The 22,057-nt window shown below is 48.7% G+C and overlaps 1 protein-coding gene across 2 annotated transcripts in view; it reads left to right on the top strand.

Moving 5' to 3' along the window:
- ITGAL (integrin subunit alpha L) overlaps nucleotides 1-22,057 on the top strand; it is a 39,308-nt gene that overhangs the window by 10,598 nt on the left and 6,653 nt on the right. Inside the window, exons 10-26 of one of the 2 annotated variants that reach the window (XM_065892416.1) lie at nucleotides 3,115-3,188; nucleotides 3,270-3,402; nucleotides 7,534-7,685; nucleotides 8,021-8,158; nucleotides 8,555-8,752; nucleotides 8,896-9,026; nucleotides 10,813-10,973; nucleotides 11,079-11,230; nucleotides 13,059-13,148; nucleotides 13,819-13,821; nucleotides 15,418-15,471; nucleotides 15,567-15,637; nucleotides 15,965-16,106; nucleotides 18,041-18,151; nucleotides 18,559-18,638; nucleotides 18,743-18,829; nucleotides 20,262-20,337. In XM_065892416.1, the coding sequence (XP_065748488.1) occupies nucleotides 3,115-3,188; nucleotides 3,270-3,402; nucleotides 7,534-7,685; nucleotides 8,021-8,158; nucleotides 8,555-8,752; nucleotides 8,896-9,026; nucleotides 10,813-10,973; nucleotides 11,079-11,230; nucleotides 13,059-13,148; nucleotides 13,819-13,821; nucleotides 15,418-15,471; nucleotides 15,567-15,637; nucleotides 15,965-16,106; nucleotides 18,041-18,151; nucleotides 18,559-18,638; nucleotides 18,743-18,829; nucleotides 20,262-20,337 (1,853 nt within the window). The remainder of the gene's footprint in view (nucleotides 1-3,114; nucleotides 3,189-3,269; nucleotides 3,403-7,533; nucleotides 7,686-8,020; nucleotides 8,159-8,554; nucleotides 8,753-8,895; nucleotides 9,027-10,812; nucleotides 10,974-11,078; nucleotides 11,231-13,058; nucleotides 13,149-13,818; nucleotides 13,822-15,417; nucleotides 15,472-15,566; nucleotides 15,638-15,964; nucleotides 16,107-18,040; nucleotides 18,152-18,558; nucleotides 18,639-18,742; nucleotides 18,830-20,261; nucleotides 20,338-22,057) is intronic. The other variant, XM_065892417.1, reaches the window with a different exon arrangement.

Raw genomic sequence — 22,057 nt, 5'->3', positions numbered from 1 at the left:
CTTCCTCTCCTCACTCAGCTCCCTCATTGTCACTTGTCCTGGGCCTCAAATTATTTAAGACAGGCAAGCATGCAGGGGCCAAGTGCAAGGAGCCCACAGGCCCTCTTCTTTGGCCCAGAATAAGAGAAGGTTTGATTGTAGTCGCCAGATGGAGGACTGCCTATGGGAGAGTATTTCCCCGGGTAGCTTAGTCTGCTGAAAGGTACCTGATTCCCCCAGGAAGCCCCTTCACTAGGACACAGCCTTGGTGTTCAGTTCACTTGAAGAGGTAATGGATTTTATTTAAAGGGACCAGGCAGACCTGCTCAAGAATTCACTCTGCCTGTGCTGTGTGACCTTAGCCAGGTCACTTTCCCTCTCCGAGCCTCATTGTTCTCTGTTAAAGGGGGATAGTGATACCAGTCTCAGAGGGTTGTAAGGTTTAACTGCTGTATTCATTTCCTAGGGCTGCTGTAACAAAGTACCAAAAACTAGGTGGCTTAAAGCAAGAGAAATGAAAATTTAAAAAAATTTAAAAGCAAGAGAAATGTGTTGTCTTGCAGTTCTGGAGGCTAGAAGTTAGAAATTAAAGGTTTGACAGGGCCATGCTCCTTGTGATGGTTTCGGAGAGAATCCTTCCCTGCCTCTTCTAATTTCTGGTGTTTGCTAACAGTCCTTGGTGTTCCTTGACTTGTAGCTGCATCACTCTGGTCGCCTGGCCGTCTTCTCCCTGTGTGTTTACCCGTCATCTTCTCTCTGTGTCTGTCCCTCTGTGTCCAAATTGCCCCTTTTAATAAGGACACCAGTCAGATTGGATCAGGGCCCACCCTAATGACCTCATTTTAACTTGATTACCTCTGAAAAGACCCTTTTTCGAAATAAGCTCACATTCTGAGGCACTAGGGGTTAGGACTTAGACATCTTTTCTTCAGGGAACACAATTCAAGCCCTAATGACTGCTCAGCAAAGTGCTTGGTACCTTGTAGACTCTTGATAAATCATAGCTCTTATCCTCTATCCTTCCCTGCCCTTACTCATCCTTCAGATCATAGTTTAGATGTCATTCCCTCTGATAAGTTCTCGCTGATCCCAAGTCTGGGTTCCCGTGTGCTGCTTTAACCACTGTACATTCCCTGTGACATATATTGTATTAGAACTCTCTATTAGGGGACTTCCCTGGAGGTCCAGTGGTTAAGAATCCGCCTTCTAATGCAGGGGATGTGGTTTCGATCCCTGGTCAGGGAACTAAGATCCCACATGCCGCAGGGCAACTAAGCCAGAGCACGGCAACAGAAGATGCCACATGCCACAGCTAAGACCTGACGCAGTCAAAAAAATAAATTAAAAAAAAAGAGCTCTCTATTAGGTGTCTGTCTCCCACACTAAACTGAGAGGTTTAGTGACAAGTATTGTGCCTGCTTTCCCACCCCCGTATCCCTGGCACCAAATATTTAGTGACTCTAAATGTTTCTTCAGTGGATGAACAAATCTTCATAATAATTGCTACGGCTCTTGAAAGCTCACAGGTACCAGGCACTTTATCTATATCATTGAATCGGTTCTTCTCAGTATCCTTGCAAGGCTGGTGGTATTATTTATTCATGCTGGCAACAACCATGGAGCAGGCACTGTGACTCAGACTCGCAGGGATATTGCCGACATAGAACTCATATTCAGGTTGGATAAAGAAAGTCAGTAAACAAACAGGATGATTCAAGCTTGTGGTAAGTGCTATAAAGAAAATGAGTAAAGTGATAAGACAGATTTAATTGGAAGAAGCCACTTTAAATAAGCTTTTCAAGAAAGGCCTTTCTGAGATGCAAATTTTTGGGGGCCGCGCCGCGCAGCTTGCGGGATCTCAGTTCCCTGACCAGGGATTGAACCTGAGCCAGCAGTGAAAGCCCAGAATCCTAACCACTAGACCACCAGGGAAATCCCGTGAGGTGCTTTTTTTTAAAGTGAGGTAAAATTCACTGAGATAACTTTTGAGCTGAGGCATGAAAGATGAGAATCAGACAGCCATGGGAGAAGTGTGGGCAAAGGGCATTATAGTCAGAGAGCAGATCAAGTGCAAAGGCCAGGAGATGGGGCAGGGCTCGGTGTGCTGGAGGAACAGGAAAAAAGGTCAGTGTAATAGCAGTGTGGGGAGTAAGGGAGACAGAAGTTTGGAGAGGAAGGCAGGGGCCTCCCAGCTCCTCATGAGTTTGGATTTTAGTCTTCAGACCAGTGAGAAGTTATGAAGGGTTTTAAGAAAGGGAAAGATGAGGTCTGATGTACATTTTTAAAAAAGAGTACACAACTTGCTCTGTGAAAAAAGGCATAGAAAGAGGAAGAATGAAGTCAAAGCGGCTTCCCTGGCGGTCCGGTGGTTAGGACTCGGCACTTCCACTGTAGCGCGCACGGGTTTGATTCCTGGTCAGGGAACTAATAACCCATGTGCTGTGCAGCATGGCCAAAAAAAAAATACATTTAATTTTTTTTTAAAAAAAGAAAAGAATGAAGTCAAAGAGACCAAATTAGCAAGCCCCTGCCTTAGTCAGACACAAGAGGAGGATGGCTTGGGCCAGTGTGGTGGTGACACAGACGATTCACAGAAGTGGGCAGATGTGTTTTGCAGGTAGAACTATCGTGATTTGGTCATGTGTTGGAGGTAGAGTGGAGGAAAAAGGGAAGAATCAAGGTTGTTTCCGGGGCTTTTAGCGTGAGTCACTAGGTGGGTGTGGGGTGCTATTCATTGAAGAGGGGAAGCCTGAGTAGAAGCAGAAATCAAGATCTGCCTCTTAGACGTGCTGAGTCGGGGAACGGAATATCCGTAACTGGGGCGCGTGGAGAGTCGTGGGAGACTCAGGGCATAAGTCGCTTCCCCGTCTGACGCTAAGGTTCACGCTCTTGGGAATTCCCTGGCAGTCCAGTTGTTAGGACTTGGCACTCTCACTGCCAGGGCCCCGGGTTCAATCCCTGGTGGGGGAACTAAAATCCCATAAGCTGCACAGAGCTGCCAAAAAAAAAAAAGTTCACGCTCTTTCTACCTTGCCTACGGGTAGATGCTGTGTTGTTTTCCTCAGTCCTTTCTTGAGCATCACTGTTTTCACTGCTCCTTGGGTCTCGGCCCATTCTCCCTACCTCGTCCCTCAGGCACAAGCAAACAGGACCTGACATCCTTCAACATGGAGCTGTCCTCCAGCGGGATCAGCGCGGATCTCAGCAGGGTGAGTGGAGGGCCTGACACTACCGGCTGAGGGATGTGGTGGGAACGCAGCTGACCCGCACTCATCTCCCTCCCTGGGCAGGACCATGGCATTGTAGGGGCCGCTGGAGCCAAGGACTGGGCTGGGGGCTTTCTCGATCTGAAGACAGACCTGCGGGGTGATACATTTGTTGGGAATGAACCATTGACACCAGAAGTGAGGGCAGGATATTTGGGTGAGTACTTCTCTTTTCTGCTGGGTTCTTTCAGCTTTGGGGAACCAGGGAGTCACTCAGATTGACTTTCAAAATAATAATGAAAGCAATTAAGCAACAACATGAACAAACTCAGCTTAAATATGGTTCTAATAGTCTTCACTTTTCCCTTCCTAACCCTTCACCTGTGTATTAATCATGTTTTTATTTTCTGTACCTTATATGCTTTGACATCGTGTGGCCTTGCTAATCCTGGAGAGACTGCTCCTCCCAGGATCAGCTAATTCCTACCGGTAGAAAACAACTTGCCCGGGAGCAGGCCTTCCATAGGCCAACTGGCCAATCCAGACACTGCGTCCCAACCACCCTTTTATCTAACTTTCATACACCAGGCCACTATCCACCCTGACGTAAATCACCCCAGGCCCAGGTACTAGATAACTGAAGACCACCTCTATAGCCCAGAGCCTGCCAACATCATTCAAACCGTCCAGTCCTAAACTTGCTCCAACTTGCCTCGCCTCCCTCATTTCTTCCCACTGAAACTGCAGTAACAGCTCTGGGCCATTCTCCCCTTGCTCCTTCCACCCTGGGGCTTCTCCCATGTCGCCCTGCATGGCCTGCTGTGGCACCTGCTTTGGGGAGCTGTGAGTGAGAAACTTTTTTCAGTGGCAGCGACTTCTCTGTGTCGTTACTCAGTTATACCTATAAATTAAATCCCGAGTCCACTTTAAAACAACCTGCCTCATCGGTGGGAGGACCAGCCCCTCCTCCGTGAGGCTTCCTCCCCTTGAATTGTCCAGGAACTCCAGGGTTGGTTCAGTCTCAAGAGTTCTCAGATATCAAGCACAGAGGAAACAAGGCTGGTCAATCCACCAACTGCTGTTGCTTCTCTCTGCCTCGTGGTGTCTTGTCCTGCACAGTCCTGGGGATGCTGTCCATCCAAGCCAATGCCAGTCTCAGGAGCAGAACGGCCTCACCCTTGCGCTTGGGGTTATAGCTCTTCTAGTTCACATTCAAAGAGTCAGCCTGTCTCAAGGCACGAACTGACTCCAAGAGCCCTCGCATAGGAGTGCTTCCAGGTTCTACCTCCTCATAGATCTAGAACCACCACCCTCCACCCTGCCTCACCCATGACTCTTGGCTGGGGGTGGGCTCAGTACACAAAGATTATTATTAAACTTTCAAAACACAAGATCTTATTAAATACTTTCCTTGGGAAAATTGGTGCTATTCATCGTGCCTCTACTCTTACCCTTCTAAGGGAGACTGCCTTCTGATTTTTTCCTTTTCTTTTTCTTTACTGAGCAAGTATTACGTGCCAGGCACTGTTCTAAGCGCATGGCACATATTAACTTATTTTTATCTCATTGTATCCTCCCAACAACCCTGTAAGTAGGTATTTTTTATCATCTGTATTTTACAGATGAAGAAACTGAGCCCAGGAGACTTTAAATGACTTCTCCAGGGTCATAGACTAGTAGGTGGTCCAGCCCCGCATCTGTGCTTAGTAACCACTGCCCTTACACTGCAGCACCTACACTACTGCCTTCAAGGTGGTTTTCTGTTCTTCAGTGTCCAGTTGGCCCTCTGCAGCTGCGGGTTCCACGTTTATGATCCATGGTTGGTTGAATCCCCAGATTTGGAAGCCGGGGATACCAAAGGTCAGTTGTGGGACTTTGAGCGTCTGTGGTGGATTTTGGTATCGGGGCAGGTCCTGGAACCAATCCCCTGCGGATACGTAGAGATGACTGTACTGCAAAATAGCTGGCAAATTTGCTCACTGAATAAGAAGAAATAACCCAAAGTTGAATCTCCAGTTAGGCACCCATACCACTATGTACACACACACAGATGTATGTGTGTGTTGTGTACGTGTAGAAGTAAATATAATCTTGATTGCCCACTATGCTACCATCCTTCAGATCTTAGTTCAGATCTCACTAACATGGTGCTGAGCATTTTACATCCACGGTCTTATTTAATCCTCAAACCCCCCTATAAGGTTGGTATTGTCCCAGGTTGTTTTTTTTAGACGAGAAGGCTGAGGCTCAGACACAGGAAGTAATTTACTTGAGATTATACAGCCAAGAAGAAGTAATACTCGGATTAAAACCTTGTCTCTCTGATTTCAAAGGGCAATTTCTTAACCCTTGTACTTCAGGAATAGACATGAAGAAGCAGGAGAGTATTCAGCCTCTTCACCCTTCCCCTCATGGGCTATAGAGTCTCGGACATCTGTTTTTTTCATTCACTTTCAACTGCTCTGAGCAAAGAAGGTCATGCGGAGGAGGGATAAATTGGGAGATTGGGACTGACATATACACACTACTACATATAGAATAGATAACTAATAAGGACCTACTGTATAGCACAGGGACCTCTACTCAGTGCTCTGCAATGACCTATATGGGAAAAGAATCTAAAAAAGTGGATATATGTATATATATATCTGTATATATTTATGTATATATATATATATAACTGTATATGTATATATATAACTGTATAACTGATTCATTTTGCTGTACAGTAGAAACTAACCTAACATTGCAAATCAACTGTACTCCAATAAAAATGAATTCAAAACAAATAAACAAAGAAGTTCAAATTGGGTCATCTTCAGAGCATTCCTGGGAGGTGGCTCCTGGCTCCCGCCCAATCCCTGGTCCAATTTCCTGCGGCATTTCCTCCAGCGTTTCATCAGTGTAGGAACAGAGTGCAGGGAACCTCAACCACAGGAGTTGTGAAGTATGTAGATAACCTCAGTGATATCTTGAAGCAGAGATGTTTTCAAGTCTCCTGCTTTTTTTTTTTTTCTTGAGGTATAGTTGATTGACAATAACATGTTTGTTTCAGGTGTACAAGATAGTGGTTCAAGAGTTTTATATATTATGCTCCATTTATAGTTATTATAAAATATTGGCTATATTCTCTGTGCTGTACAATCACCACTCCTTATGGGTTTTTAAAAAATTATTAATTAATTAATTAATTTTTGCCTGCATTGGGTCTTCGTTGCTGCGTACGGGCTTTCTCTAGTTGCGGCGAGCGGGGTCTACTCTTTGCTGTGGTGTGCGGGCTTCTCATTGCGGTGGCTTCCCTTGTTGCGGAGCACGGGCTCAGTAGTTGTGGCGCATGGGCTTAGTTGCTCCTCAGCATGTGGGATCTTCCTGGACCAGGGCTCGAACCCGTCCGTGTTTCCTACATTGGCAGGTGGATTCTTAACCACCGCGCCACCAGGGAAGTCCACCACTCCTTATGTTTAAATTTCAGTATTTTTATTAGGCTGTGTCTCCATGCTGACTGAGTTGTACTACCTTACCAAGCTTTTTCATTGAAATGCATCTTTAATCTTTTCTACCAAATTTTTCTGCAAAAATTTTCACACTTTGAGAAAAGTTAATAGTACAATGAATATCCATATACCCTTCACCTAGATTTATCAGTTGTTAACATTTGCCACATTTGTTTATCTCTCTTTATATATATATATATACACATATATATGTAAAGAATAACATACATATGTATATATTATTTTATCAGTCAGGATTCTCCAGAGAAACAAAGCCCATAGGATAGATCTATATGTATATCTGTATCTGTATCTCTATATAGATGCATAATTCTTTTTCTCTCTTTTTCCTATCTACCTATCTATCACCTATAAAGAGATTGGTTTTAAGAAGTTGGGTCATGCAGTGTAGGGGCTGCCAAGTCTGAAACAGGGCAGGCTGGCAGTCTTGAGGCATCTGCTGCTTTATTTTTAATCTTCGTGCAAACTTTGCCTTCTTCTTACTAATGTATTCCATTTCATTTTACTCTTTAAAAAGAAGATAGTCTCCTTTATAAACCCTTAGGTGAACCGAGCCTCAGGAAGATGTTTACCCTGCAGTACGCGGCCGCTTAGTCCTGCGCATGCGTGTTGTCCACAGTTCGAGAAATGCAGGCTTGGACCCTGACGGCAGGATTTGTACTCCTCGGAGCACGTGGCTGCTCTTCTCGGGAGAAGGTCTTCTGGCCGTCTCCATGCATCTTTGCTGCTAACCCAGCTTCCCAGGGTCTCCGCCGCCTTTCCCCCGGGGTTTTACCTTCGTTCAGCAGCCATTGTGTTCCTAACTCCAAGCCCCACGCTCGCTCTCTCCTCAGGCTACACGGTGACCTGGCTGCCCTCCCGACGGACCACGTCGCTGCTGGCAGCTGGAGCCCCCCGATACCAGCACGTGGGACGGGTGTTGCTGTTCCAAGAGCCAAAGGGCGGAGAACGTTGGAGCCAAATCCAGAAAATAGATGGGACCCAGGTGAGCGTGATTGCAGGGGCGTCCGCCCAAGAGGGGGTTGGAGTGACACTAGTTACGCTTCCTGCTGTCTTCCGAACACGCATGCACTTGCTGAGCACTCGCCCCGTGCCCAGCACTGTCACATTTGTTCCCCTGCAAAGCCTCTGAGGTTAGCCTTGTCATCCCCACTTGCCAACTTAAGATCCCAACTTGTCTGAATTCATACGGGCTCTAAGTGGGATCCAGGACTTGGACCTTCATTTGAGGGCTTAGAGTAGGACGGATAAGGTGCACTTGATGGGGAGGGAGGTGTCCTGCTCTAGGTTTCTTCCTCAAACGTCTTCCTCTCCCTGCAGATTGGCTCTTATTTTGGCGGCGAGCTGTGTGGCGTTGACATGGACCAAGATGGGGAGACAGAGCTGCTGCTGGTTGGAGCCCCCCTGTTCTATGGCGAGCAGAGAGGAGGCCGGGTGTTTATCTACCAGAGAAAAAAGGTGGGGACCAGGACAATGCGTGGAGGATGTGGGAGAAAGAGACTCCCATGCCTTCTCAGGTCTCAGTTATTCTGAAAGCCTTTCCCTGCCTGATCCTGTGTTAATCAGACCTTTAGAACAACGACAAACGATAGCAAATATGCGGAGGTGGGTAAAAATGTGTGCAAGGCCCAGTGCCAAACTTTTTATATATAGGATACCTCGTTTGATTCTCATAATCACCTTCTGGGATACTATGAGCTTTATTTTACAAATGGGAACGTAGCAGCTCAGCAAGGCTGGGCAACTTTCCAAAGGCACAAAGTCACACAGATAACAAAGGTGGGGAGTTCCCTGGAGGTCCAGTGGTTAGTGCTGAGTGACTGAGGTGGGACCTGTTGCCTTGCTCCTTCCCAGCTGGGGTTCGCCATGGTCTCAGAGCTGCACGGGGATCCCGGCTACCCCCTTGGGCGATTTGGAGCAGTCATCGCTGCCCTGACGGACATCAATGGGGATGAGCTGACGGACGTGGCCGTGGGAGCCCCTCTGGAAGAGCAGGGGGCTGTGTACATCTTCAATGGGCAGCAGGCGGGGCTGAGCCCCTGGCCCAGTCAGGTGAGGTACCCCGCCTGCCAATCAGAACCCATTCCCAGGCATCTGGCAGCCACCAAGCCCCAACCCCACTCCTCAGCCCGACTCTTCCCACCCTTCCGCCCATCCTCTCCCCAGCTTAGCATGAATTTCTCTCTTGGTCTCAGCGGATAGAAGGGACCCGGATGCTCCCAGGAATTCAATGGTTTGGACGCTCCATCCACGGGGTGAAGGACCTTGGCGGGGACGGCCTGGTAGATGTGGCTGTAGGGGCTGAGAGCCAGGTGATCGTGCTGAGGTAAGATGGGACTCCTGAGCCCTACCTGGGGATGATTTCAGTCCTCATCCTTTCAGCAGTTACGATGTACTAGACATCGTGCTAAATGCTTATCAGCATCGGCGCATTTGGTCCTCAGCTCAACCCTGTGAGTTTGGTTCTCCTTTTTTTTTTTTTTTCTTTTTTTGCGGTATGCGGGCCTCTCACTGTTGTGGCCTCTCCCGTTGCGGAGCACAGGCTCCGGACGCGCAGGCTCAGCGGCCATGGCTCACGGGCCCAGCCGCTCTGCGGCATGTGGGATCTTCCCAGACCGGGGCACGAACCCGTCTCCCCTGCATCGGCAGGCAGACTCTCAACCACTACGCCACCAGAGAAGCCCAAGACCTCAGTTTCTTCATCTTTGAAATGGTGATGGCATTTCCTGCCTGACCCAGATCTTAGAGTCACTGGAAGCCTCATGTAACGTCATCTAGTGACTAGATACTGTCTTCAATATGAAACAAGGCATTGGCTACAGTGTATGTGTGGGGAAACATACAATAAAAAAGTAAAGCAAATAAATAGATCATTACAATTGTGATAAGTGCCATGAGGGACGTGAGCAGGGTTCTGTGAGAGAGAATAGCAGGGGAGACCTACTATAGACTGGGTGGCCAAGAAAGGCCTTTCTGAGGAACTGAGACTTGAAAGATGAGAAAGAGCCAGGCTTGCAGAAATCTGGGGTAAGAGCTTTCCATGTCGAAAGCCCAGGAGGTGCCAAGGCTGTAAGGCAGGCAAAAGTGTGACGTGTTCAAGGCACGGAAATAGGGTCAGTGTGGTAGGAGGTGAGACTGGAGAGGAGGGACTTCCCTGGTGGTCCAGTGGGTAAGACTCCGTGCTCCCAGTGCAAGGGGCCCAGGTTCAATCCCTGGCAGGGAACTGGACCCCACATGCCGCAACTAAAGATCCCCCCCGCAAGCGGCACTGAAGATCCCAGGTGCCACAACTAAGAACCAGCGCAGCCAAAAAAAAAAAGAAGACTGGAGAGGCAGATGGTATGGCACAGACAGTGAAAAGTTTAGATTTTATTCTGAATACCATTGGGCATCCTTGAAAGGCTACTGGCATGGAAGCTCAATATCTTTTTTTTTTTTTTTTTTTTTGAAGCTCAATATCTTTGTTCCCTGACCAGGGATCGAACCTGGGCCTTGGCAGTGAAAGCTCGGAGTCCTAACCACTAGACCACCAGGGAATTCCCTGACTTTTCTTTTTATAAATTCATTCATTCATTTTTATTTTTAGCTGCGTTGTGTCTTCGTTGCTGCGTGCCGGCTTTCTTTAGTTGTGACAAGCGGGGGCTACTCTTCGTTGAGGCACGCGGGCTTCTCATTGCGGTGGCTTCTCTTGTTGCGGAGCACAGGCTCTAAGCGTGCAGGCTCAGTAGTTGTGGCACGCCGGCTCAGTAGTTGTGGCGCACGGGCGTAGTTGCTCCGCAGCATGTGGGATCTTCCCGGACCAGGGCTCGAACCCATGTCCCCTGCATTGGCAGGCGGATTCTTAACCACTGCACCACCAGGGAAGTCCCGACTTTTCTTTTTAAAAGCTCATTCTTCTGTGTGACAAATGGGTCAGAAGGCTGCTAGGAAGATTTATCATTATGGGGAGCCCTAAGGAATTATCATTATTATTTTCGTTGCAAAGAGACAGTGATATTGAGGTCTGCTTTAGGGAAGGGGAGTCCTCTGGACTCTGCTAGCTGGAGCCCCAGGTCTGGCTGGGGATGGCAGTTGAGGCCGAGGGAGAGTGTTGGTTGTTTCCTTCCCTGAAGCTCCCGGCCTGTGGTGGATATCATCACAACCGTGTCCTTCTCCCCGGCTGAGATCCCAGTGCATGAAGTCGAGTGCTCGCATTCCTCCAGTGACAAGAAGAAGGAAGGCGTTAACATCACAGTCTGTTTCCAGGTCAAGTCTCTCATCTCCCAGTTCAAAGGTCAGCGCTGCCTTCCTGCTTCCCAGCGCAGCTGCCTGCCCCAAATCCAGGCTCACAGCCCCAGGATCTGCCATCATTCAACTCTTGCCTTTCCACCCTGCCCAGGGCACCTGGTTGCGAACCTCACTTACACTCTGCAGCTGGATGGCCATCGGACCAGAAGCCGGGGGGTGTTCCCAGAAGGGAAACATGAGCTCAGCAGGAACACAGCTGTCACCCCAGTCAAGTCCTGCAGTGGGTTCTGGTTCCACTTCCCGGTAAGGAGCCAGCAAGGCTGCTCAGGGGAGGGAAGGGGTGGACGAGCTGACCACAGCAGGAGGCAGCCCCAGTGCCAGGCTCGGCTCCATCGCTGTCCAGCACAGGTCACAGGTCACCTTGATCTCCTGGTCCTACTGTTTCCTCTTCTGTATCACAGTAGTAACAATACCTTCAGCATATTTTCTTCTAGTCCTTAATCCACATCCATAGGCATTTTAAACATGATTACAATTGTAAAGTACTTACCATTTCTTCGCTACTCTTTTCACACATCATATATTAATGCTGCAGCCCAGTTTTCAGATTATTTTTAATGGCCACAGAATATTCGGTCCTATGGAATATTCAGGGACGGTGGTGTGTCACTATTTGCCAGGTACACGTGGTCATTTTTCATTATTATTATTTACATATTTATTTATTTGGCTGCACCAGGTCTTAGTTGCGGCACTCGGTATCTTCATTTGCCGTGTGGGTGTTTTATTATTAACATCCATCCCAGGGCTTCCCTGGTGGCACAGTGGTTAAGAATCCACCTGCCAATGCAGGGGACATGGGTTCAAGCCCTGGTCCAGGAGGATCTCACATGCCACGGAGCAACTAAGCCCATGCACCACAACTACTGAGCCCGAGTGCCACAACTACTGAAGCCTGAGTGCCTAGAGCCTGTGCTCCAAAACAAGAGAAGCCACCACAATGAGAAGCCCGCGCACCGCACAAAGAGTAGCCCCCCGCTTGCCACAGCTAGAGAAAGCCTGCACGCAGCCACAAGGACCCAACGCAGCCAGAAATAAATAAATAAATGTATTTTTTTTTAAAAAATCCATCCCAGAAATAATTTTTTTAAGTTCTTGTTAGTTTAGATAACTGCCAAAATACCCAAATTCCGTTTGCTTATACCTGTTCTGTATGAAATAAGATTGATATTAAATTTTATTCTGGCCTCAAATATTTCATAAGAGACTGAATACGTGATTGGTATACTCAGTATAAGATTTTGAAGTTTGTTTTCAAGTTTTTATTATGGGAAATTTCAGACATACAAAAGTAGAAAAAGAGTTTAATGAACCGCCAAACAGCCATCACCCATTTTCAACAATGATCAGCTCACAATCTCATTTCATTCAGAGCCTCTCTGCCTCCTCACACCCGTAACCCGCATTACAAGATTTGGAAATTTTAAACATAAATTTGCCAGAGAAGAGGCACTGTGACATGATGGAAAGACTTTAGACTTGGGAGTTGGACAGATCTGGGTTCACCTCCCAGTTCTAGTCCTTAGGAAAATTGTGTCACCTTTTTACACCTCATTTTCCTCATCTCTAATGTGGGGATAATAATGCCTACCTCTTCGAATTGGGGGAAACTTTAAGTGAGGACAAAAAGTCCTCCAAAGTGAGCGTCTCCAAAGTGTCAGGCACTGGTAATAACATAAAAGACTGAGACCCACCCCTGTTGTAAAGGAACTGGGATATTCTACTTATTCTAGAGTATTCTTTTCTTGTGCAAACTTTGATAATGGTTGCCTAGAGGAGTTTGACAAAGATTCAGGGACTTCTGTTAGGACTCAGTGGGGAAAAGTGCCGTGGTTGATGACTGATGTCTGCCTTGGGATTGGGGCTGAGGGATGAACACTCGTACTGAGAAGCAAGCTGGGCATATTATAAACACCTGATGTATAGTAAACATACTTCCACTCCTGGTAAGGTCTCAGACAACTAGCTACTGGAATTTCATCCTTTATAAAGTATGGACAAGTTGTGCCTTTAACTGGAAGTGTGGTAAAGGTTAAACTCATGACATAGGGTGTATTCTTATTGCCCTCAGGTGTGCACTCAAGACCTCATCTCTCCCATCAATGTCTCCCTAAATTACTCTCTGTGGGAGGAAGAAGGGACACCGAGGGACCAAAGTGCGGTAAGAAGAGATTAGCTGGAGAAACTGATAGGAAATAAGGGAGAATAGAAATTCAACTTGGCAGGACTGTATTACATTGGCTTCAAACAATAGAAATGAAATATGCTTACTTAAGCAGAAAGGAGTCTATGGGAGTTTGTATTTAAGAGAAATTTGGAAAACTGGGATTGGGAAGATGGAGGACCAGGGTAGGTGGAGGCTCTGGGGGCTCTCAAGAGGAAGAAATAATGGATGGACTTCCCAGGGCACGGCCCCTTCCATGCGTCCCTCTGTGTATCAGCTTCAGACCTCATTAGGCTTCTAACCTGGGCGAATACTAACAGATGCAAATTACAGGGAGAGAACATCAGAAAGCCTAGGACCATCCCTTATCTGTGGAAGGACAGGGTATCCTAATTAGCCTTCTCGCCCAAGGGTATTCCGTTGAGGGCAGGTAGTTCCCTCAAAGCCTAATTGGGGTGCCCTTGTTATGTAAAAGAAGAGGAAAACACTCTCTATCCTAGTCTCCTGGATCCCACCTCCCTACCCAGTGCCAAAAGCCTAATTTCCTCTTCTGAAATCCTTGACCCTCAGCTGGCGGTTTGGCTTCTGTCGGAAGGCAGCAGGGTCTGATGGAAAGAACCCGGGCCTGGAAGCCTGAAGATGTAGATTTGTTTTTTTCTGGCACAAGCAGGTCTGTCTTTCTTTGGGACTGTTTCTGCGTCTTTGCATTCTGAGGCCGCTTTCAGAGCCGGAGCTCCATGACTGATGAGCACACTCCTTGTGGTTTTTGGCAGCTTGCGCTGAGTGCCCTGCCCCGCAACCTGCCACCCGCTCAGGATGTATAGGGACAGCCGGCAGTTTCTCCCATCGGCACTAATTAAAAGAATAAAATAAAAAAGTCAAACTGTGTGGTGCAGCAACTCAGGCTTAAAAGGAGACCTGGGAATTCCCTCGTGGTCCAGTGGTTAGGACTCCAAGCTTCCACTACAAGGGGCACGAATTCGATCCCTGTATGGGGAGCTAAGATCCCGCAAGGTGTTAATAATAATAAACAAATTAAAGGCTAATTTTAAAAGAAGAGAGAGACACCTGAGGTCACAGTTGTCAAAAAGTCTTCCTGGGGGAAGTGTCATTGGTTCCGGATCTCGCAGAATGAGTAGATCTTGGGTAGGTTGAGAGAGAAGAGGCATGATTTTAAGTTCGGGGGAAATGGGGAGGTGGGCTTAGCTTCTGGCAGGACAACTGAACAAGACAGAGGCCCTGGATGCCCCTTTGGGGACGGGCTGTGGTCTGGTGGGTGGTGGGAGATCTGCGTGGGAATGTTGGGGTGGCTGCGAGCAGTCAGAAGCTGCCAGGAGCCCCGCCCTTAGGGGAGGGTCTGCAGGCTGCTTGGCGCGTGGCCTGGAAGTGGAGGAGGCTGGAGTCTCTCGAGGACATAGAGTTGATCACTACCTAATATGGCTTGCAAGGCCGGGGGGAATCTGCACCCTGCTTCCCTCTCCTGCCCCTCCCGACACGCGGCACTCCCGCCAGTCCGAGCATCTTCCTGCTCCTTACACGGGCACAATCTCTCTTGCCTTGGCCTTCGCATAAACCGTTCTTTCTTCGTCTCTTTCCATTCTCTTCACCTGGCTCCCTCCTCCTCACCCTGTGGATTTCAGTTGAGATGCCATCCCTTCAGGAAGCTTCCCTGATCTCCAAGCGTAGGATAGGATCCCCTTCTACATCCTCTAAACATACCCTGTACCTGTCCCATCCTCACACTTGAGGATGCCGGGCCGTTTCTCCCACCAGCCTGGGAGGACGGGCAGTGTGTCTGTTTTGATCTCTGCTGGGGGGGTCTGGCCCAGAGCAGAAATTCTGGAAATGTTGAAAAAACTGGTCTTGATCTGATAAGAGATGGAGAGTTGGAGTTCACAGAGGAGAACCACAGGAGGAGCTAGTTCCAGGCAGGCGAGCCTAGAGGCTGCACGGCCAGGTGTTGCTCCCAGCAGAGGCTGGGAGAACCTGGGGGAGCTGCTCGGTCAAGGCCCAGATCTCGTGGCCAGGACAGGAAGTGGACACCCTGAGCCTCCCTCAAGGAACTGCCACCAGAGGAGTGTGGCCCAGACAGCCTTGGGCTGAGTCGGGAGGTTGGGGCCTGCCCCGGGAAGGCGTTGGCTCCTGAGAGGGCCCCGACCACAGCCAGCCCAGCTGAGCACCAAGCTCTGAGCCCCTCCAGCTCTCCTCCATCAGTTCTGCTGCCTCAACTATTCTCTCCTGTCTCCCCCTCCTCCGTGCTCGGCAGGGCAAGGACATCCAGCCCATCCTGAGGCCCTCACCACACTCGGAGACCAAGGAGGTAAGAGGGGAAGAGGGGCAGACAGAGAGGCCAAGGTCCAGTCCTCCTGGGTGTGGGGATCTGAGCCACCTGGTCCTCTCTTCTTGGCCTTTCAGATCCCTTTTGAGAAGAACTGTGGAGAGGACAAGAAGTGTGAGGCTAACCTGGGGCTGACCTCCACTGCAAGGTCTGTAAAGCCTCCTATTTCACTCGATGTTTTCCTGAGGCAGCTCCTGTGTATAAAAAGAACATAGGACTTCAGGTCGGAAGAGCCCCACGGCCACTGACTCCATTTGTCGTCTGGGCCTTAGTTTCCCCCTCTGAGAAATGCTGGTGCCTTGCAGCTCTCCTATCAGGAATAGATGAGATCACAAAACTTAAAGCCTGTGCACAGGAGTTTATTTTTGTGTATTTCTTTTTTCTGGCCTACCGGATCCCTCAGTTCTGAAAGTCCCCACCTCTGATCCTGCTTCCTTTGTTGGCCCCCATAACTTTGCCCTGATCCTCCCCCCAGATCCAGAGTTCTGCGTCTGACCCCCTCCGCCAGCCTCTCTGTGGGGCTGACGCTGAGTAACTTGGGAGAAGACGCTTACTGGGTCCATCTCAGCCTGAGCTTCCCTCAGGGACTCTCCTTCCGCAAAGTGGAGACACTCAAGGTGAGCGAGAGGGTGGGGTCTGCCCGCAGACCACGTGCCAGGCTTGTCCTGCCTCTTGGAGCCCCAGGCGGTCAGGACAGCCTGAAGATGTGGGTGGAGGTCTTCGGACCACCTCTGGGTTCTCAGCCTGATGGCCACCCTCGAGCTGTGTGAGCTGAGATACAAGGTTCATCCTCTGTGAGCCTCGGATTCGCGACCAAGAAATGAGGCTGGGGACATCACAGGGTTAGAGGGTCGCATGAAATGGAGAGTGTGACAGAGGCTCATGGACCCGGTGACCAAGAAGGTGTGCACAGGTTCAGGGAGACTGAGCTACCTTCCTCCTAAAGGTGGACCTAAAGACCAACTTGTCTTTGAGGGATGGCCTGGGTTGTTTTATTTTGTTTTCTTCTAATTTTATTGAGATGTAACTGACATACGGCGCTGTATAAGTGGAAGGTGTACCGCGTAATGATCTGACTTACGTACATCATGAAATGATCGCCACAGTAAGTTTAGTGCATAGGCACCATCTCGTGTGGATACAAAATTAAAGAAACAGAAAAAACATTTCTGTGTGTGATGAGAACTCCTAGGATTTACTCTCTTGAGCTGGGTTATTTTAAGTACAACTTTTATTTTTTAAATTATTGTTACAAAAGTAATACATGATCACCGCAGAAACTTGGAAATTACAGAGAAGTTTAAAGAAGACAAACACCCGTACTTATACAACCCACAATTATGACTTTTAGTATTTTGGTGTTTATCCTTCTGTTTATCTATACACATAGGTATAAATTATTGATACATTGTATATTTATTCTATATTTTAACTAATTGGCATTTTGCTCTCCATATGGTTATTTTTCCTCCATTTTTTTTTTTTTTTTTTTTGCGGTACGCGGGCCTCTCACTGTGTGGCCTCTCTCGTTGCGGAGCACAGGCTCCAGACGCGCAGGCCCAGCGGCCATGGCTCACGGGCCCAGCCGCTCCGTGGCATGTGGGATCCTCCCGGACCAGGGCACGAACCCGTGTCCCCTGCATCAGCAGGTGGACTCTCAACCACTGCGCCACCAGGGAAGCCCCTCCTCCATGTTTTTAAAAAATTTTTGAATTTTGAAATTTAAAACAAAAATGTTGAGCCATACAATATTTGTCTTTTTGTGTCTGTCTTACATCACTTAGCAAGATGTTCTTCACCTTAGCGTTGTTTTTGAGGTTCATCCCTGTGATAGCAGGTATGAATTTCATTCCTTTTTAAGGCTAATATTCCATCACATGGATATACCACATTTTGCTTATCCGTTCATCCGTTGATGGATCCTTGAATTTTTCTTATACAGCAACATTAAATGCTTTCTTAAGGGGTATCTAGTAGAGTGATTGAGAACTTGAGATCTGGGGTCAAACGGACCTGTATTCAAGTTCTTACCAGATTCCTGCCGGGTTACCCAGTTGTGAGACTGGGGGGAAGTCTCTCGACTGCTCTGAGCCTCTATTTTCTTATCTGATTTTCTTCCCAATCTGAACTGAAATCTGTGGCTTCCAGACAGTGATGAAGATGAAGAGTTTTGTCCTCTTTAGCCCAGGATCGAGTTCATTTTGTAAATGGTTGCTGAATGTGTGGCTGTAGCAGCATTTTCACTCTCTCCTGTGATTGTACCACGATTCACTGAACCATTCCCACCTCTCTGGATTGTTTGATCACTTCCAGTTTTTCCCTGTGATAAACAGGATTGCAGTGAACATCTTTGTACTGAACCCCTGGCCGTACCCCTGACTCTTCGGCCCCACATCTTTGTACTGAACCCCTGGCCGTACCCCTGACTCTTCGGCCCCACATTTCTGCAAATGTGCCCTGGCTGGGGGGGAGGGGACCTGAGGGTTGGTGGCCTCTGGGGAACCCTTAGCCTTGCCCACTAAAATGCTCTTCTCTCTCTTCTCATCCCCAGCCCCACAGCCAGATACCTGTGAGCTGCGAGGAGCTTCCCGAGGAGACCAAGCTTCAGAGCAGGGCCCTCTCTTGCAACGTGAGCTCTCCCATCTTCAAAGCAGGCAGCTTGGTGAGTGCTTCCAGCCCCCAGGAGTCAAGCAGCCAAGGGGCTGTAAGCTCAGGAGGGGAGGGAGCTCCTGGCTCTGGGGAAGGTGAAGGTGATTGGAAAGGCAGGGCTTATCCCTACCCCAAGAGAATGTGTGCAGAGGTGTCCTGTGTTGTGTTTGAGAGCCTGGACTTTGAAATCAAGAGAAACCCAGGATTAGGTCATTCATTTTGTGACCTTACACACATGACTTAACCACTCAGAACCTCAGTATCCTCATCTCTACAATGGGGATAAAACACCCAGCCCAGGGCTTGAGATAAGCTGTCACTGTGACTCTGGCAGTGGGGGCATGGGGCCTGTGAGGGGCTAAGGTGGCCCCCTGAGGGCCAGGCGCCTTCCTTCTTCATTCCCCTCTCCTCCCCTGACAGGTTGATATCCAGGTGATGTTTCACACACTGCTGAACGGCTCCTGGGGGGACTTTGTTGAGGTGCACGCCAATGTGAGCTGGTGAGCAGGCCCCTGCCAGCATCTCCTCCCACCCTGGCCTCAGACTGTCACACAGTCCTGGCCAGACTGTCTCCTAACACTGCCCTCTACCTTGCCCCCTGCAGCAACAATGAGGACTCAGGCCTCCTGGAGGACAACTCGGCCACCACCAGCATCCCAGTCATGTACCCCATCAACATCCTCACCAAGGAGTGAGTCCTGAGCGGCCTTCCCCCCTCTCCTCCCACCTCAGCCTCCCCACCCAGGGCCCCAGCCTTCCTCCCGGGGCTATCGATCTCTGAGTCAGATCGATACTTACTGGCGGAAGAAAATGTGACTGAATGCTGACCTGATGTGAGCTTCTGCTCCAGCTGCACTGCACAGCTGAGGGCTTCCCCTGGAGCTTTCGACATCTCGCGAGGCACCTTGCCGCTCTCTGATTTACTGATGAACAACAAGGCTCAGAGAAGGGAGGAATCTGCCCAGAGTAGTACAGCTAGGAAGTACTGACACCAGGATCTGAACTTAAGTCTGTCTCACTCCAAACTCCAGCCAAGCTCTTGAACATTTCCAGCCGTGCTAGATTCCCTCTTCCCCGGGGCCAAGAGTGCTGGAAGAGATAGAAAAGTTTTCACAGTGACTCTTGCCCACAGAGAGTTTATGGTCAGGTTGGAGAACCCAGACACACAGAGTGAGTGTCTTAGAATGCTGTGGCAGGAAGGACCCATAGGGATCACTAGTTGGGTTTTCTCATTTACAGAAAAGAGGATGAAGCCAGAAAAGGGAAGTGGCATTTTCAAGTCGGCTCAGTGAGATAAGGGCGGGACCATGTCTGAGCCGGGGTCCCCGGTGCTTTTGAACATAAATGCCAAACACAATATTTGTGTCTGAGGTGTGATATGAAATTAGAGCCAGGAAAGATGATGTGAGTTGGAGGAGACTTGAAAGGAGTCATGCAGAATAGGGGCTTGAACTGGGGTCTGGAGGATGAGGAGGTTCAGATAAGGGCTAGGAAGAAAGGCAGCCATTCTCATCAGAGAGACTAGCAAAGGGAAAGGCGTGGGGGTGGCAAACAGTGGGGCAGATCCAGGGAGCAGGGGGTGGGCAGGCCCAGAGGATGGTGGGTATCTGTGGGGAGCAGTGGGCAGGCAGACTTGGAAGCGGGCAGGTCTGGATGTGGGGGAGCTTTGGACCTGACCCTTGGGGACAGCAGGGAGCCATTGATGGATTCGGAGGAGGAGCGTGGCAGGATCAGAGAGTGGTATTAGGAAGGTCATTAGACGGATGGGGTGGGAGAGCGAGCCAGACGTTTGTGCACTTCTCGAGGAGATGAGCAGTGGGGCCCAAGGACAGTGGAGGCTCCGGCGAGGTGGCGTCTAGTGGGGAGAACACAGCTCCAAAAGCCATCCACTTGTGTTCCAGTCCTTGTCCCCCACTGCAGGACTTTGGGCAAGACTGACCCCTTCAGTGAGCCCTAGTTTCCAAAGGGCAAGAGCAGAGCAGTGTCAGGATGACATGAGATCGTGCCTGCGCCGTCTCTAGCACAGTGGCTGGCAACTCCGAGGCTTCCCCTGGCCCGGGGCCCCCTGGGTGACTGGGTTGCTGTCTTCTCTGGCTTCTTCAGCTGCTCCTCTCTCTCCACAGCCAGGAAAACTCCACACTCTATATCAGTTTCACCCCCAAGGGTCCCAAGATCCACCATGTCAAGCACATCTACCAGGTATGAACCTCAGTGTGAAAGGGTCCTTAGAGGTTTCACGTTCAGCCCCATCCTGAGGACCAAGGATGCAGAGACCAACTAGACTCAGTCCCATCCTCAACGGGCCCAGTCCTCCACCTCGTTCTGTGATCCTTTCCCTGAAATGCTCCCAGTGGCGTATACTCACCAGCTCCTTTCCAACTCTGGATAAATTATTTCTGGAATCCCAGAACTTGAGAGCCAGAAGGGCTCTGAGAGAGAACCTAGTTTGGGGGTTGTTGTTGTTGTTTTAATTTATTTTATTGAAGTGTAGTTGATTTACTATACTTCGTGGGGTGTTTTTGTTTTTTGAAGTAGAAAGTTCCCTTTTATTTTAGGATTCAATTATATAGACATTTGATCTCCTAATTGCGTTCTCAGTTAGGTACAGAATCAGATTCATGTTTTCCGGAGAGAACCTAGTTTGGTTTTTTTTGCTGTACTGTGAGGCTTTTGGGATCTTAGTTCCCCAACCAGAGATCGAACTCAGGCCAGCAGTGGAAGTGCCAAGTCCTAACCACTGGACTGCCAGGGCATTCCCGAGAACCTAGTTTTTATTCAAACATTTAATGAGCTACCATTCCAGTTTAGGTACTTTCCTAGGTGGTAGGGCATCAATAAATAAAACAGGGTCCGCAACCACTCACCAAACCCACGTTCTGAGCCTTAGGCAGCTTACTTAACCTCTCTGAGCCTCGGTAAAATGGGGATAATAACACCTACCTTATGGGGTTGTCAGGAGGCACAAATGAGAAAATGCAATTTAATTTATTATTATTATTATTTTTGGCCATGCACCCGTGCCCTCGACAGTGAAAGCGCAGAGTCCTAACCACTGGACCACCAGGGAATTCCCAGAAAATGCAGTTTAAGAACTTAGCACAGTGCTGACACAAACGGTATCAGTCAATATTGGCTGTTTTTAGCATTGTTGTTTGCCCCATCATCCAAGGAAGGTGATAGAACAGAGTGGTTCCAGTCTCTGGAGTCACAGCCTGGGTTAAAATGCCAGCTCTACTACTTGATAGCTTCAGACAAATTAGTGAATCTCCCTGAGCCTCAGTTCTCTCATCTGTAAAATGGGGATGATAGTACTGCCCATCACATAGGAATATTGAAAGAACTAAATGAGATCATGCATTTAGTGAGACTCAGACGAGGCCTAGCATGCTAAGTGTTCATCAAGTGGGGATTGTTACCACCTACGTGTTCTAACCCTCCGTCCTCTGCTTTGTCACCATTGCTATTGCCTCCTAGCAGATTCGGGGCTCTGGGCTTGCGCTACTGATGGTTCTGTTGTGTCTGTTTACACTAGGTGTGTCTCACTTCCAGGGTAAGTGTCCCCCTTCCAAATGACAACTCGGAATTGTGTCCCTCTTGCTCCTCCAATGCACCTGTGCCTGCAGCTGGTCACTGATCTCCTCTGGGATGTCTTCCTAGCATCTTTTGTTGTTGTTGTCATCTTTCAATGGCTTTATTGAGGTAGAAGTCACATACCAATTTACCCATTTAAAGTATACAATTCAATGGCTTTTAGTATATTCACAAAGCTGTGCAACCATCACCATAATCTAATTTTAGAACATTTTTATTACTCCCGAAAGAAACCCAGTACCTATTTGCAGTCACACCCCCTTCCTCCCTCCCCCAGCACCTGGCATCCACTACTTTTGTCTCTATAGATTTGCCTATCCCGGACATT

Source organism: Phocoena phocoena, chromosome 15 (genome assembly GCF_963924675.1).
Source record: "Phocoena phocoena chromosome 15, mPhoPho1.1, whole genome shotgun sequence".
In the NCBI taxonomy this organism is placed as follows: domain Eukaryota; kingdom Metazoa; phylum Chordata; class Mammalia; order Artiodactyla; family Phocoenidae; genus Phocoena; species Phocoena phocoena.
Note: the sequence above shows the minus strand (reverse complement) of the source record. Positions and strands in the feature narration are given on the sequence as shown.